The 14,112-nt window shown below is 30.1% G+C and overlaps 1 protein-coding gene and 1 pseudogene across 1 annotated transcript; both read left to right on the forward strand.

Moving 5' to 3' along the window:
- Nucleotides 1-6,004: 6,004 nt before the first annotated feature.
- Nucleotides 6,005-7,282, forward strand: LOC113380819 (zinc finger protein 708-like). Its single transcript, XM_026619895.1, has 4 exons — nucleotides 6,005-6,347; nucleotides 6,469-6,629; nucleotides 6,681-6,876; nucleotides 7,218-7,282. The coding sequence occupies exons 1-4, from the start codon at nucleotides 6,005-6,007 to the stop codon at nucleotides 7,280-7,282; spliced, it is 765 nt and encodes a 254-aa protein (XP_026475680.1).
- A 114-nt stretch (nucleotides 7,283-7,396) lies between these two features.
- LOC113380820 lies at nucleotides 7,397-11,370 on the forward strand (annotated as a pseudogene).
- The last annotated feature ends 2,742 nt before the right edge of the window (nucleotides 11,371-14,112 follow it).

Genomic DNA, 14,112 nt, shown 5'->3' on the forward strand with positions numbered 1-14,112 from the left:
TCTTGTTTTTTATTTTGTATTATTTTTGGATTCTTGTTCGAAACTCTACAAAATATATATATATATATATATATATATATATATATATATATATATATTGAATGGTAGAGTCTTGGATTTGTGTATATTTTGTAGAGTTTCGAACAAGAATCCAAAAATAATACAAAATAAAAAAACAAGAAAAGTTTTTAATGAACAATTTCTTTATTTAATTATTTGTTTACTGTCAACGTTTCGGAACTAGGTACGTTCCATCTTCAGGACATCTGTCAAGAAACATGATCTTGATAAGATTTAAGCAAACAATATGTTTAGGAATAGAAAATAGGTTTTTCTTAAATAATAAATTAATTGTAACAAATAATATACAGAAATATGATAATATGATCAAAATGAAAATGATAAAAATAAATGAGTGGATTATCAGAACAGGATATTAAAAATGATAGAAATTTTTTGAAAGTTATGGAAAAAAATTTTTTAAGCAAGGATTAATGATAAAATTGAATTAATTACCTGTATGTTTGAATATACGTTAGCACTTTTTCACTAAACAAGAATTTTTGACCAAAAAATGAATTTGTGAGTTATTTTTCCGCCGAATAGTTATTTCCATTGCCAAGACAACTTTTATTCTCAAATTAAAGGCGCAGCTATGGGATGTCCCTTATCTCCCGGAATTATCGACTTAGTTTTACAAACACTAGAAATTTCCGTTTTCTCAACTTTAAAATTTCAAATTAACTTTTATATTAGATATGTAGATGACACTTTTTTTATCATTAACAAAAATCATATAAACACAGTACTAGATCTTTTCAATAACTTTAACAATAATATAACTTTCACACATGAACTACAAAATAATAACAGGCTTAATTTCTTGGATGTATCCGTTTACAACACTAATAATTTTATTCGAACAAATTGGTATAGAAAAACTACATGGTCTAAAATTAAATGTTCAATTTTTGTTTTATAAAATAATTTTCTTGCAAAAAAAAAATACACAGCCTTGTTCTTGTACAAAATGGCGGCTGGGCAAAAATTTACGGTTTTTGTCAAATTTTACGGACATTATGCAAAAAAAACGTACAAAACATTTCTTTACTTACACAATTTAAATATTTAAACAAATATACATAAGTAACTCATACAAAAATAAATGCGTTTTTTAAAAACGTGAAATACATAACCCTGTTCTCTTGCATGTGCGGCATACACAAAGACAAAAACTTATCGTAAATATCAAAATTATTCGGACGTTACACACAAAGTTGTATTTCATTATTAATAAACAATACTTGTTAGTCTCCATTATATATTCATTAAACAATATTAGAAATAAATTCTTTTACTACTTACCGATTAACGACACCGCCATACACGAGACCGATAGCAAAACTTTTCGCGTCCAAAAACACTATAAATATTCCCGTGGCATCGACATTAATATTTATATTCTCCAACAGTTGATAAACACTTTGATATATATTTTAAATATTGTTGCAATGTATTTACTAAATTATTTAAAATATTATAACACAACGTAAGGAGCACGTCCATCAGTCAGAACTACACTTTGCAAAAGAACGAAACGAAAGGTGCGTCCACACCTAGCGAACGAACACGAACAAACATAAACGAACGTGCCAGAACGAACGGCAACAGCATAGTGTGGACGCCACGACGATCACGAACGAACATAAACAAACATGGCGAGCAATGTTCCGCATCTTGTCGGTACATCAAAGGGAATTGTTCGTTCGTGTTGGTACTCGTATTTGCAGTGTGGACGTCTCAACGAACGCAAACGAACATTTTTGTTTTAATAATTTTAATAATTTAATAATAATTTTTTTCCTATAATATGGGAGACTAAAGACCCTTTTTATAAAATTATTAGAAAAAAAAACGATGCTTGGGAAAGTGTAGGCAAAACGTTTGGGATGTCAGAAGCTGCAGTAAAGAAGAAATTGCAGTCTTTACAAGTAAATATTAAACTTGTTATCATACATAGACATTCAACATATATGTTGAGGATGAGAGTTTGAAAATTGAGTATAGTTAGCTCAAGCCGGGAATGTTCAGCTTGCTCCGAATATGAATGAGAAAGAAAGAAAACGACTCAAAATATAAATATTAAATACAAAAACTGAGTGAAATTAATTGAATAATATATTTACAGTATATTTACAAAATATACACGAACAAAAATCAGACAAAAACCAGTGAAAATGCCGTATGATTAAAGCTTACTTCCATATCAATAATAAAACTTACTTTTCACGGAACATCTACGAACAACGAAAATTCAACCGCTCACTGCTCTTAAGCGCTTGTTCGAGTTCGTTTGGAATTTTTCGCGTTCGTTCGTGCTCCTGTTCGTTCTTCTTTGTATTTTCTTGTTTGACATGTTCGTTCGTGTTCGTTCGTTAGGTGTGGACGCACCTGAACATGCACGAACACGAGAACGACGAGCGACGAACAGATAAATCATTTCGATAAATAAATTGAGTAAAAGAATTATAAATAAATTTAATGATAATAGATACATATTTTGTTTATATAATATTGATATTTATTGATAATAGATAGTTTTTATGCGTTTTAAAGTGTAAATTAAATCTTTAAGTTTGTAGTTTTGAATTTGCCGCCATTACGCAAGTATTGTGTACACTCAACGTCAAAAAATATTACGATTTTGTGCTTAGTTTAATTATCGTAATTTAAAAATTATTTCTACTTATTTGGTCTTTGATAGATTAAATAGACTAGTTGGTTTGGTATTTAGCCTTGAGGCAAATTACATGAACTTCCCGATATGTGTAAATAATCGACTTGATCAAAAAAATGTGTAAATAATATACTTCATCAATCCTACTTTAAAAAAAACGATAATAATTTTAGCAAAGTTTGACGAATTTTTAAAATTAAACTACTTGTTGTAAGGCCGTAATATTACAGTAAGTTCTATAACACCATGATGTATATCGCCAAAAAAAGTTCCATGAAAAACGGCTTAAATTTTTTTTTTCAAGAGTTAATTACAAGAAAACGGCTCGGTAGATTTTCACCTAAAATTAATCAGCATCATTCCCAAATGATATCTTTCGAACAGTTTTTGATTTTTCAAAATCGGTTCGGTAGGATGAGCTTAAATGTGGACGAAAATTTAACACTTTTTTTCAACATTTAATTACAAGAAAACGGCTCGGTAGATTTTCACCTAAAATTAATCAGTACCATTCCCAACTAATATTTTTCGAACAGTTTTTGATTTTTTAAAATCGGTTCGGTAGGATGAGCTTAAATGTGGACGAAAATTTAACACTTTTTTTCAACAGTTAATTACAAGAAAACGGCTCGGTAGATTTTCATCTAAAATTAATCAGTATCAGTTACCGTTTTCGGCACTTTTTGCCCCGTATCTTCGGAACGGCTAGACCTGCCTTCGCCAAAAACTAATCAGCACGTCTCCTTATCAATACGAATCGAATGTTTTTTGAATTATTCAAATCGGTTGATCCGTGTTCCCGAAATCGTCGACGAAAATTTGTATCCTCACATACATACACACACGCACATACATACATACATACATACATACACACACACACACACATACATCCATTTTTTCTAAGGTATGCCAAAATGTTCAGAAACCTTTGAAACGTAAAGATATATAAAAATTTTCATTTTCGATTTTTTTGCGATTACTATAACTTGCCCTACGGGAAGTTAAAAACATTTCACTTGTATTGACAAGATGAAGAATCGATAAAATTTTCATGAAGGTAGGTCTAGCGGTTTCGGAGATCTAATGAAAAAAGTAAAAAAAAATGCCATTCGGCGGTTAAAAATGATCATTAGACATATGCACATCAAATTGTCAGATATTTTATAGAGATTTTAACAATAAGTATGAATTTCTTTTACATTTCTGTGGGTTCCGTACCAATGCTTATGCGTTAGACGGCGGCGCGGCACCTGCAAGCTTTGACATTTCGTCTCTATGCAGTTCAAGCAGTGCGATTGCTTTGAAATAAAGTTCAGAATTTTCAAAATATGTCAAAATGAAGAAAACATTTTTTTTCAAAAAAATTTTTTTCTTTTCAAAAAAAAATTTTTTTTCTCAAAAAAAAATTTTTTTTTTCAAATAAAAAAATTTTTTTTTTAAAAAAAGTATTTTTTGTCAAATTTATAGTTTCTCAAAAATCTATTTTTTTCGAAGTAAAATTTTTTCAAACATGTTAATCGTTTTTGAAAAAATAATAATTTTTGGCACGGGAAGTTCCAGCAATTTGCCTTAAGGCACGATGCCCTACTTGCCTTAAGACAGAATTCCACTTACAGCTAGTTACTCCTTAAATAAAAGCAATAAATATTTTTTTTTCCTTTTAAATGATGATCATTTCCTGATATGGAAATGACCAATCAAAGAGAAAGGGTACTTGTAGTATCAACTTCCCCCTTCCAAAGCTCTTAAGTTGTGAGGCGTGTCTTATAACTTCTTTGTTGTTTTTGTATCTTATCCGGTATCTGTCTTTCTCCATGACTTCTACTACAGTTCCTTCATCAGAATATTTCGGCTCCATCTTGCTGCTCTTCAGCTCATTTTTTACTAATACTTTTTCGCTCACGCTCAAGTTCTCCTGCTTTCTTGAATACTTTTTAAATTCTTTCGCATATCTTTCCGAGTTTTTCTTAACTAAATCGTAATTCTCCGGCTTCATCGCTTGATTTGGGCTTAATCCTATTGCCCTATGTTTAATGCTGTTGTAGTTGTTTATAACATCCTTCAGCTTTATTTTTATCATTTCACTACATAGTTCTCTTTAGTGCTTCTCTGATAGTTCTATTGATTCTTTCTACCCTGCCATTGCTAGGATGATAATAAGGAATACTAAACTTGTGCTCTATGTTGTTTTCCTTTAATTACATTTCTAAATCGTTAGACATGAATTCTTTACCGTTGTCGGTCTGCAATATTTTAAATTTCAAATCCTTATATACCTCTTTTATAAAGTTTAGTATTTTATAAAGTATAATCACTATGATTCTTTCATTTTTGGAAATCTCAAGCATATCTGCAGCCACCCTCTCTCCGGGAAACGAAGTTTGTATAAAATATCCACTTTTTTTAGATTTTTTGTCATTTTTCTTGCACACTAAACGGTTCTTCAAAATTTTACCTGAAGTGTATTTCTTGATGTTGATATTATACTTCTTTAATTAATAATATATCGAATTTTTTTCCGATGAACATATATCAGTTGTGTTGAACAATTAATTTAAATTCGACATTACACGTGTATTCCATTAGTTTTATTGTTATAAACGTTTTATTGTTAATTTCATATGTATAAATAATAGAATTATTAATACAATCGATAACAATTAATAACAAGATAAAAAAAGAAAAGGACTGTACTGACGAGCAAACTAGAACAAGACAAAAAGTCTTACAAAAAGGGCGTTCCTGAAAAGGACAAGAAGTTCTATGATTTTTAGAAATTCACTAAAGGTTGGAATAAAGTATTAGGCGTTCTTGAGACGTACACAATATGTAATAATTTAAATAATTGCAGGTATAAGTTTGTTTAAAGATACCAATTTGGCCATCACAGTTTGAGGATTCTTTGCGTGTGAACAATTCTAACATGGCGGCAATGTGGCCAACATTGACATGACGATTATTTTGACGTACAAAATAAACTTTCTATTATTTACATTACATTAAAATAGACATTATACATAAATGGAGTAATTTATAAAAATAAAAGTAATTTATAAAAATATTCCTGTTGAGATGATAAGATTGAAGATGATTATCAAAACCATATCAAAACATTTCTTTCTAAAATGTTACGACGGGAAAAATTCCTAACCTTATGCTGCAAGTATCACCTTAAATTAGTTAAATTTAATATCATTGATTAAAATACATGATTAATTAGTACACAACTGTTTTCTCTGTTATAATCAGGTAAAATATCTAATAATGTCAGAAGAAAAAACTACCTCGATTAAAATTGAACCACTAGAATATTCAGCAGAAGATCCTCAAAATGAAGAGGATATTAAGTCTGAATCTTGTTCAGAGAATGGAGAAACATGTCTGGAAAGATTTATGAATTCTAAAATAACTGTAGAGGAAGAAATCAAACAGGAATTAATGCAGGCTCCTATAAACCCTTTCGTATGCACAATATGTGATAATGCATTTGCTTTAAGACACCATTTAGATCGACATATTATTGCTCATAACAGAGAACTGCCAATTCATGCCGGAGAACTTCTTTTGAAGTGCAAAATATGCAACAGAGACTTCCATTCATCAAAAGGTTTGAAACGACATATGTACACTCATACAACATATTGCTCATAACAGAGAACAGCCAATTCATTCTGGAGAACTTGCTTGCAAATGCAATATATGTAACAGAAACTTTCGCTCACCAAAAGGTTTGAAACGACATATGTTCACTCATACTGGAAAACAGCAACATATCTGCAAAATATGTGATAAAACATTCACACGATTGATTCGATTAGAGAAACACATGCTTATTCATTCTGAAGATCTTCCTTATAACTGTGGAATATGTAACAAACTATTTCGTTCCGTATATAGTTTAAAAAAACATATGACTAATCATTCTGGAAATTTTCTTCAGAAATGTGGAATATGCAATAAATCATTAGCACAATCTGATGCTTTAAATGCACACAAGTTTATCAATTCTAGAGAATTTCCTTATCAATGTGAAACATGTAGCAAATCTCTTCATGCATCAAAAACTTTAAATAACCATAAAGCTCAAAAATATAAAGTATATGAGAAGAGACACTTGGGTGCTCATGTGAAAGCCAGTGAAATATTTATAAACGGTTATTTCTGTAAACCTGCTCTAATTATTGTGATTATTCTAGTATTGTTTAAATTGATGTACACATTTATATATTGATCATAAGCTTTTAGGACATACAAGCACTTGGTTGTGCATTATAATTAATTTAATTACAGATTTTTTAGTGATATCAGTTCATGCAACTTGCCTCAAGGCAAAATGCTACTTACATCTAGTAGTTTTAGTTAAATTATATATCGATTTTATTAGCAATAATATGTTATTTAATGTGTCTTACTGTGATTGTCAATTTTAAATTTGCCTCATTTACAAATTTTCGTTATATTGTTCTTGTGTTGGCAGCATGTATACATTACGATTTTCATTGTTATGACATGACAGAATTGGCATCACTGGAAGGCTTTTGATATCAACATTCAACAAGACGTTTGTAACCTAGAAGCAAACTTTGCAATAATAATGTTTAATAAATTTATTTTTTAATATTAAATTTGTATATTTAAGTTTTAATTTAGTCAAAAATGAAGAAAGAACGTTCAGTGGATAATTCCAGACCGTTTAAATTATAAGTAGTCTACCAAGTTTTCATTTGCAGGTGTTTAGATATATAAATTCATTAAAAATATTTATTTTACAGCTCATCAAATATTAAGTTTGACTGGTATTAGCTTCGAGAGGAAGAGCATAATTGTAAATATTAAATACAAATAATTTTCACTTTATTTTATCAAACTACAAAAATTTGTGTACTCATTTTTATAATAGGGCTTCGTGGAATTGACAATAGTACCTTTGAAAGACAATTTGAGAAGCATTAAACTAAATGCTAAGCAATGTAGAATTTATAGAGTCACATTAGGCGATTGTGAGGCTACTTTTCAATATTTTGATCCCTTTTTGGATATCTGCAAAAATGATTCAAAGACGTAAGTTGTTCTATGTTTTTACCCATAATTATCAATTTCTACTAGTAGGATTGTTGATAAATATCCTTTCTATTACCAGGAGGTCTTTTTGAGGTATTTTCCAAGTGTCACTTAGCGGCTGCTCAAAATATAGATCCTGATTGTAATGCAGGAGAATTATTTATCAATGTGCCCCATGAAGCAAGCCATCTCATTGGTGAAGGTAGAGGTTTAAGAGTTGGAATAGAATTTTCTTTAGAGCAACCTCAAGGTGGCTTGCATTTTGTTGTGCCTGAAACTGAAGGCACCATGGAAGAGGTTTGTGAAAGAAAATCACAATATAACTGGCAGTATTTTTATGATTGTTTTTTTTGGAGGGCAGCTCATATGTACACCTATGCACATGAAAACTCATCAAGACTCTGGTTTCCTTGCGTGGATTCTTATGCAGAGCCTTGTACTTGGAGTCTTGAGTTTACTGTTGACGCAGCAATGACAGCTGTCTCTTGTGGTGATCTTGTAGAAATTACTATGACGCCTGATATGAGGAGGAAGACTTACCATTATGTTTTAAATACTCCTGCTTGTGCTCCTAATATTGCTTTAGCTGTTGGGTATGGACTAGATATATCAATATTGTATTATTTATCAATAACTTTGTGCTTTTTTTTTCATTCTAGACCTTTTGAAACTTATGTGGACCCCCATATGCACGAAGTGACCCACTTTTGTCTACCACAACTAATGCCATTATTGAAGAACTCTGTTCGATATATGCATGAAGCTTTTGAGTTTTATGAGGAAACTTTAGCTACAAGATATCCATATCCTTGTTATAAGCAAGTTTTTGTTGATGAGGTGAATAAAGTTTCTTTAGAATTTAATTTAATTTATAGATTGTAAAATAAATCCCCTTTTATTCTTTTTAGACTGTTCAAGATGTAGCTGCCTACACTACCATGAGCATTCTGAGTACTCATTTGCTTCATTCCATAGCTATAATTGTACAAACTTATATAACCAGGAAAGCAATGTCTCAAGCAATAGCTGAACAATTCTTTGGCTGCTTCATTACTATGCAGAGCTGGTCTGACACCTGGCTCAATAAAGGAATTGCTGAATATCTATGTGGGTTGTACTCGAAGAAATGTTTTGGAAATAATGATTACAGAGAGTGGGTTAGACAGGAATTGTTGGATGTAAGTAACAGATTATATTGTCATATTACTTTGATGTATTATTTTACATTGTTCTGGCTTTTAGGTTGTGGCTTATGAAGAACAGTATGGTGATATAGTTTTGGATCCCAGCCAAGCGCCTGCACCTCTTCCTGTTGCCGCTGCCTCTGGCACATCTCCTGTAACAGGTGCTGGAGGGCCCCAAGGACGAGGAGGCAATCACCATGCTACAGTGGCTCAAAATAATGGACAGAATGTACACCATTTCCCTACCAGAAGTCTGCATACTATGTCACCAAAGTATATACAGGTATATGATCACACGCATTTTATTAATGTTGGATGCATTTTATTAATGCATTTTTTAGGCAATGAGAAAAAAGGCTCATTTAGTCATTAGAATGTTGGAACATCGGATTGGTCAAGAATTACTGCTGCAAGTGTTTAACAAACAATTAGCTTTGGCTACGAATGCTTCTACACAGAAAATTGGTAAAATACATTTAATTAACTTATTACATATTATGATTTTTGTTTATATTCTTATATTTAAGGCAGTGGATTATGGCATCATATGCTAATTTCTACAAATGTCTTCACAAAAGCTATATTTACTGTTACCGGCAAAGATATGGCTGTTTTTGTTGATCAGTGGGTGAGGACTGGTGGACATGCCAGATTTTCGCTGACATCAGTTTTTAATAGGAAAAGGTGATAATCAGAAATCTTGCCATCTGTTTTCTGCATTAATTAAAAAGTAAATGAATTTTCTCAATTTAATTCCTTTTTAGAAATACTGTAGAGTTGGAAATTGGACAGGATGCAGTTAGTCAAAGAGGTATTAGAAAATATGTTGGTCCATTGCTAGTTACTTTGCAAGAACTTGATGGAACTTTTAAACATACTTTACAAATTGAAAATACAGTTGTTAAAGCTGACATCACTTGTCATTCCAAGAGTCATAGAAATAAAAAGAAAAAGATTCCTTTGTGTACAGGAGAAGAAGTTGATATGAATTTGAGCGCTATGGAGTAAGTAAAGTAAAGTTATATTTTCTGCTTTTATATCCATATTGATATATTTTTTCTTTCACAGTGATTCTCCAGTTCTCTGGATTCGCCTGGATCCTGAGATGACTCTTCTTACTTAGATCAACTCAAATCGACCAGCCAGATTACCAATGGCAGTACCAGTTGAGACATAAGCGTGATGTCATTGCTCAGATGGAAGCGATTGATGCATTGGAATGCTACCCAACTCCTGCCTCGCGAATGGCTTTGATTGTCACTATTGAGAATGAGCAAGCATTTTATAAAGTTCGATGCAAAGCAAAGTTGGGTTTTGGGGCACTCGTATAAGTAACACTGTCAATTTTTATTTCCACGAGTCTCAGAAATGCTCATGGCATTTGTCCTCATGGAGTAATAAGATTTTTAATAGAACTATTCAAATACAATAACTCAAAATCATTACTCAGATTGTTACTATAGAGCTGCATTGGTTGATGCTTTGGGAAACACAGTTACACCAGTTGTTTCTATGGTGCACCAGGTTAGTATAATTGATATATATATATATATATATATATATATATATATATAAATTAATATTTATTTATTTATCATAATATACGTTTTTATATTTCATTCTGCTAAATTTCAATCATTTATATTATATCAATGTTTATTTTTATTTCTAGGGTGCTCCCATAACTGCAGAATCACTATCTGCAGACACAAAACTGGTTTTGGAAGAAATCACAAGAATGCTAAATTTAGAAAAGGTTCTGCCTTGTTATAAAAACACAGTATCCGTGTCTTGCTTGAAAGTTATCAGAAAATTACAAAAATGTGGGATTTGCCAAGCAGGCCTACATTAAGGCATATGCAGAATATGGACAGTATATAGGTAGTTTCAAATTGCCAATGATTGATTTATTATAGAACACATTTTTACATTTTGTCTTTCCTTAGATGTTCGATTGGCAGCTCTAGAATTCCTGGTGGATTTTGTTCGAGTTGATGGCAGGCGAGATGACTTGAACAAACTTTCAGATGTAGTAGAGACAAATAGAGACCCCAGGGGTCAGACATGCTCTCGTTAGAATGCTAATTGATAAACCGCCTTTTGAGAAAGGACACAGGCATAGGTGGGATACGAAGGATTTGGAATAATATCAAGTAAGATTAGATTTGTATATAATACATAACTCTGCAATGGTTAATGTTTATTTATATTTTCAGTGGCATGTTGTCTCATGATACAAGACTACGTTGTGATCTGGTAGATTTATATTTTGCATTGTATGGATCTAGAAGACCTCAATGTCTTCAAAGCAATGAAATGTCTAACTTGGTTAAACCTCAACGAGTATCAAATTCTAGGCCTAGAAGTCCACATTTTGGAGGAGAGGTAAAATAAAATAAGCATTATCTCTTAAAGCAAATTGCTGGAACTTCATATATAGTAATTTAAAAGTTTTAAAAGCTTTAAAGTTTTAAAAGCTTTATGAAAACTAGACTTTCCAACTTTAGAATATTTTGATTTTTTTATTATTTATTTTTAAAATATAAAAAACTTAGAAAACTGCATTGTCTACAACATCCCCTTACACATTTATACTGTTCAACACACAGAAATCTAAATATACTTACTTAATATAAAATTTTGTACCTGCCACATTTTACTTCAGTACTTCTAATATTATTCTTAGTATTCAAAACCAAATATCTCTTAAACCGGTTAGTTTAACAAAAATTTGCAAAATACAAAAAATATGCATAATTCAATTGCCTACAACATCTCCTTACACATTTAAACCTTATAACACAAACAAATCAAAATAAACATACTTATATAAAATTTTGTATCTAACATATTTTACTTCAGTACTTCTAATATTATTTTTAATATTCAGAACCAAATATCTCTTAAACAAATTACGCTAACTAAAATTTGCTACATATAAAAATCTTAGAAAATTGTATTGCCAACAAGTTCTTCTTACACATTCATACCTAAAAACAAAATTTACAAGTTCAAAACGATTTTTGACCAAAACATCATCTTTTTACAATTTTACACAAACTTCAGCACGTTTTGACTTAACAAAACATCAATATCTTCAAAAACTACTAAAAACAATCAATAATTACTTACTACATAAGTTATTCTTAATTCAACCAACGATTTTAACAATGTCCACTTTATATAATTGTATATATATCACGAAATTAATATATAAATTAAATTACATACAATTATAATAAAAATATTGTTTTTTATAAAAAATAAATTTTGAAAAATATGTATGTATACTTCTTCCTTATTCATATATACATAAATAAAAAAACTGCATCCAAAAATATCAAATTTCAACGATTTTACAGATGTCCCACTTAAAACCGGTACGCCAAATTTGCACTCAACCTGGATCTAGGCCTCGTTTTAGGTTAAGTGCAAATTGGGCGTACCGGTTTTAAATGGGACAGCTGTAAAATCGTTGAAAATTGATATTTTTGGATGCAGTTTTTTTTAATAATGTATGTATATATGTATAAGGAACAATTGTACATAAATATTTTTTTAGAATTTGTGCGATATTTTGATAAAAAAACTACATTTTTTATTATAATTGCATGTAATTTAGTTTATGTATATAAATTTGGAGTTACATATTGAATTATTCGAATGTATTTTTGTTATTTTTTATATTACTAACGTTTCGAGGATATCAATTGTTGCCTTCATTAGAAACTATTATACAAATGTATCTATATTATTATACAATTTATGTATCTACACAGTGTAATGTTTAGGGCAAAATGCACTTTCCTTGTTTACCCCAAACTTAATATACACTAATTAACGTTTTAGTACTTCCCTAAAATTCAGGAGTTTAGTTCAGGAGATGACCATGTGCATTTGCCAAACTACAAACTTACAAATTGCAACAGTTAAATGTTGCAATGTTGCACTATTCTGCATGCAAACAACGTATAATAATAGAACTATATTAATAAAAATTAAAACATTTGCTTAAAGTTATATTATGTGTGTGAATTTAAGTATTTAATAATATTTTAAATAATTTTGCAACTATTTTAGTATACTCTAAAAATGTAAGGTGATACGAAAGTTTAGTTTTATCAAAATATTTTCATTTGTGTTCATTATATATTATTATCTAATGTGTAGCAAATTTTATTGCTAATTAAATTAAGCACAATGTATTTTTTTACCTTTTTTCACAAATTTTATTAAATATTGATATGACACTTTTTTAAAGCAAAATCAGTAATGTATAAGAAACAAAATTTTAGTTTTTATTTATTATTATCGCGTTTTGTATTAAATATACAGTTTTCACGTGTTCACAAATTTTGTACAGAAATAAATTTTGCACGATTTGTATAGATTGCAATTATTTTAGCACAAAAATGGTTTAAGAATTACTTTAATTTAAATGTTCAAAATTGTTACCGAAAGTCCCTTGCGGGCACAACATTTGATACTAGCCTAAATATTTTAATTTCTATATTTCATATTTAATAAGCCTAAATATTTGTAAGAAGAAGTTGTAGACAATTCTGCACATTTTTGGTATTATGCAAATTTTTGCTAAAACAATTAGTTTAACAGATATTCGATCTTGAACATCGAAAGTGCTTTTTACACTTCGATCCTAAATCTACACCAAAATTCTCCGAAATTTATTTGTTTTAGAGTATCCAAAGTTGCATTAGGGTCTCCTAAATATTTTTAGGTCAAGTAAACAACGAAATTAAAATAATAAATCCGAGTTCTTCCTATACAAATAATAAATATAAAAAACGTGCTCCATGTTGCACCTGAGTCATTTCTCTATGTGTAATACACATACAACAAGAGGTGACTCATATAGAGGTTTAAAATCACTTCATAGTAAGAAAGCTGGTGTAATATTTTTTCAGACCATAAATTTTATCACTATACACGAAAATCGTCCTATTTTTATTTTTTTAAATCTCTAAAATATAAAATCAACCCCAAAATGTCTTAAATAGGTCCCCAAAAAAATTCAAAACAAACTTAAAAGTTGCATGATATTCTTCAAAACTTTTAGGTCAATCTTTTGAAGTTCAAATCAATTTACTAAATTTCCAAACAAACTCA

This window comes from Ctenocephalides felis, unplaced genomic scaffold (assembly GCF_003426905.1).
Source record: "Ctenocephalides felis isolate EL2017-DRISC unplaced genomic scaffold, ASM342690v1 CF-g0.4_SCAFFOLD_02387, whole genome shotgun sequence".
Lineage (NCBI taxonomy): Eukaryota > Metazoa > Arthropoda > Insecta > Siphonaptera > Pulicidae > Ctenocephalides > Ctenocephalides felis.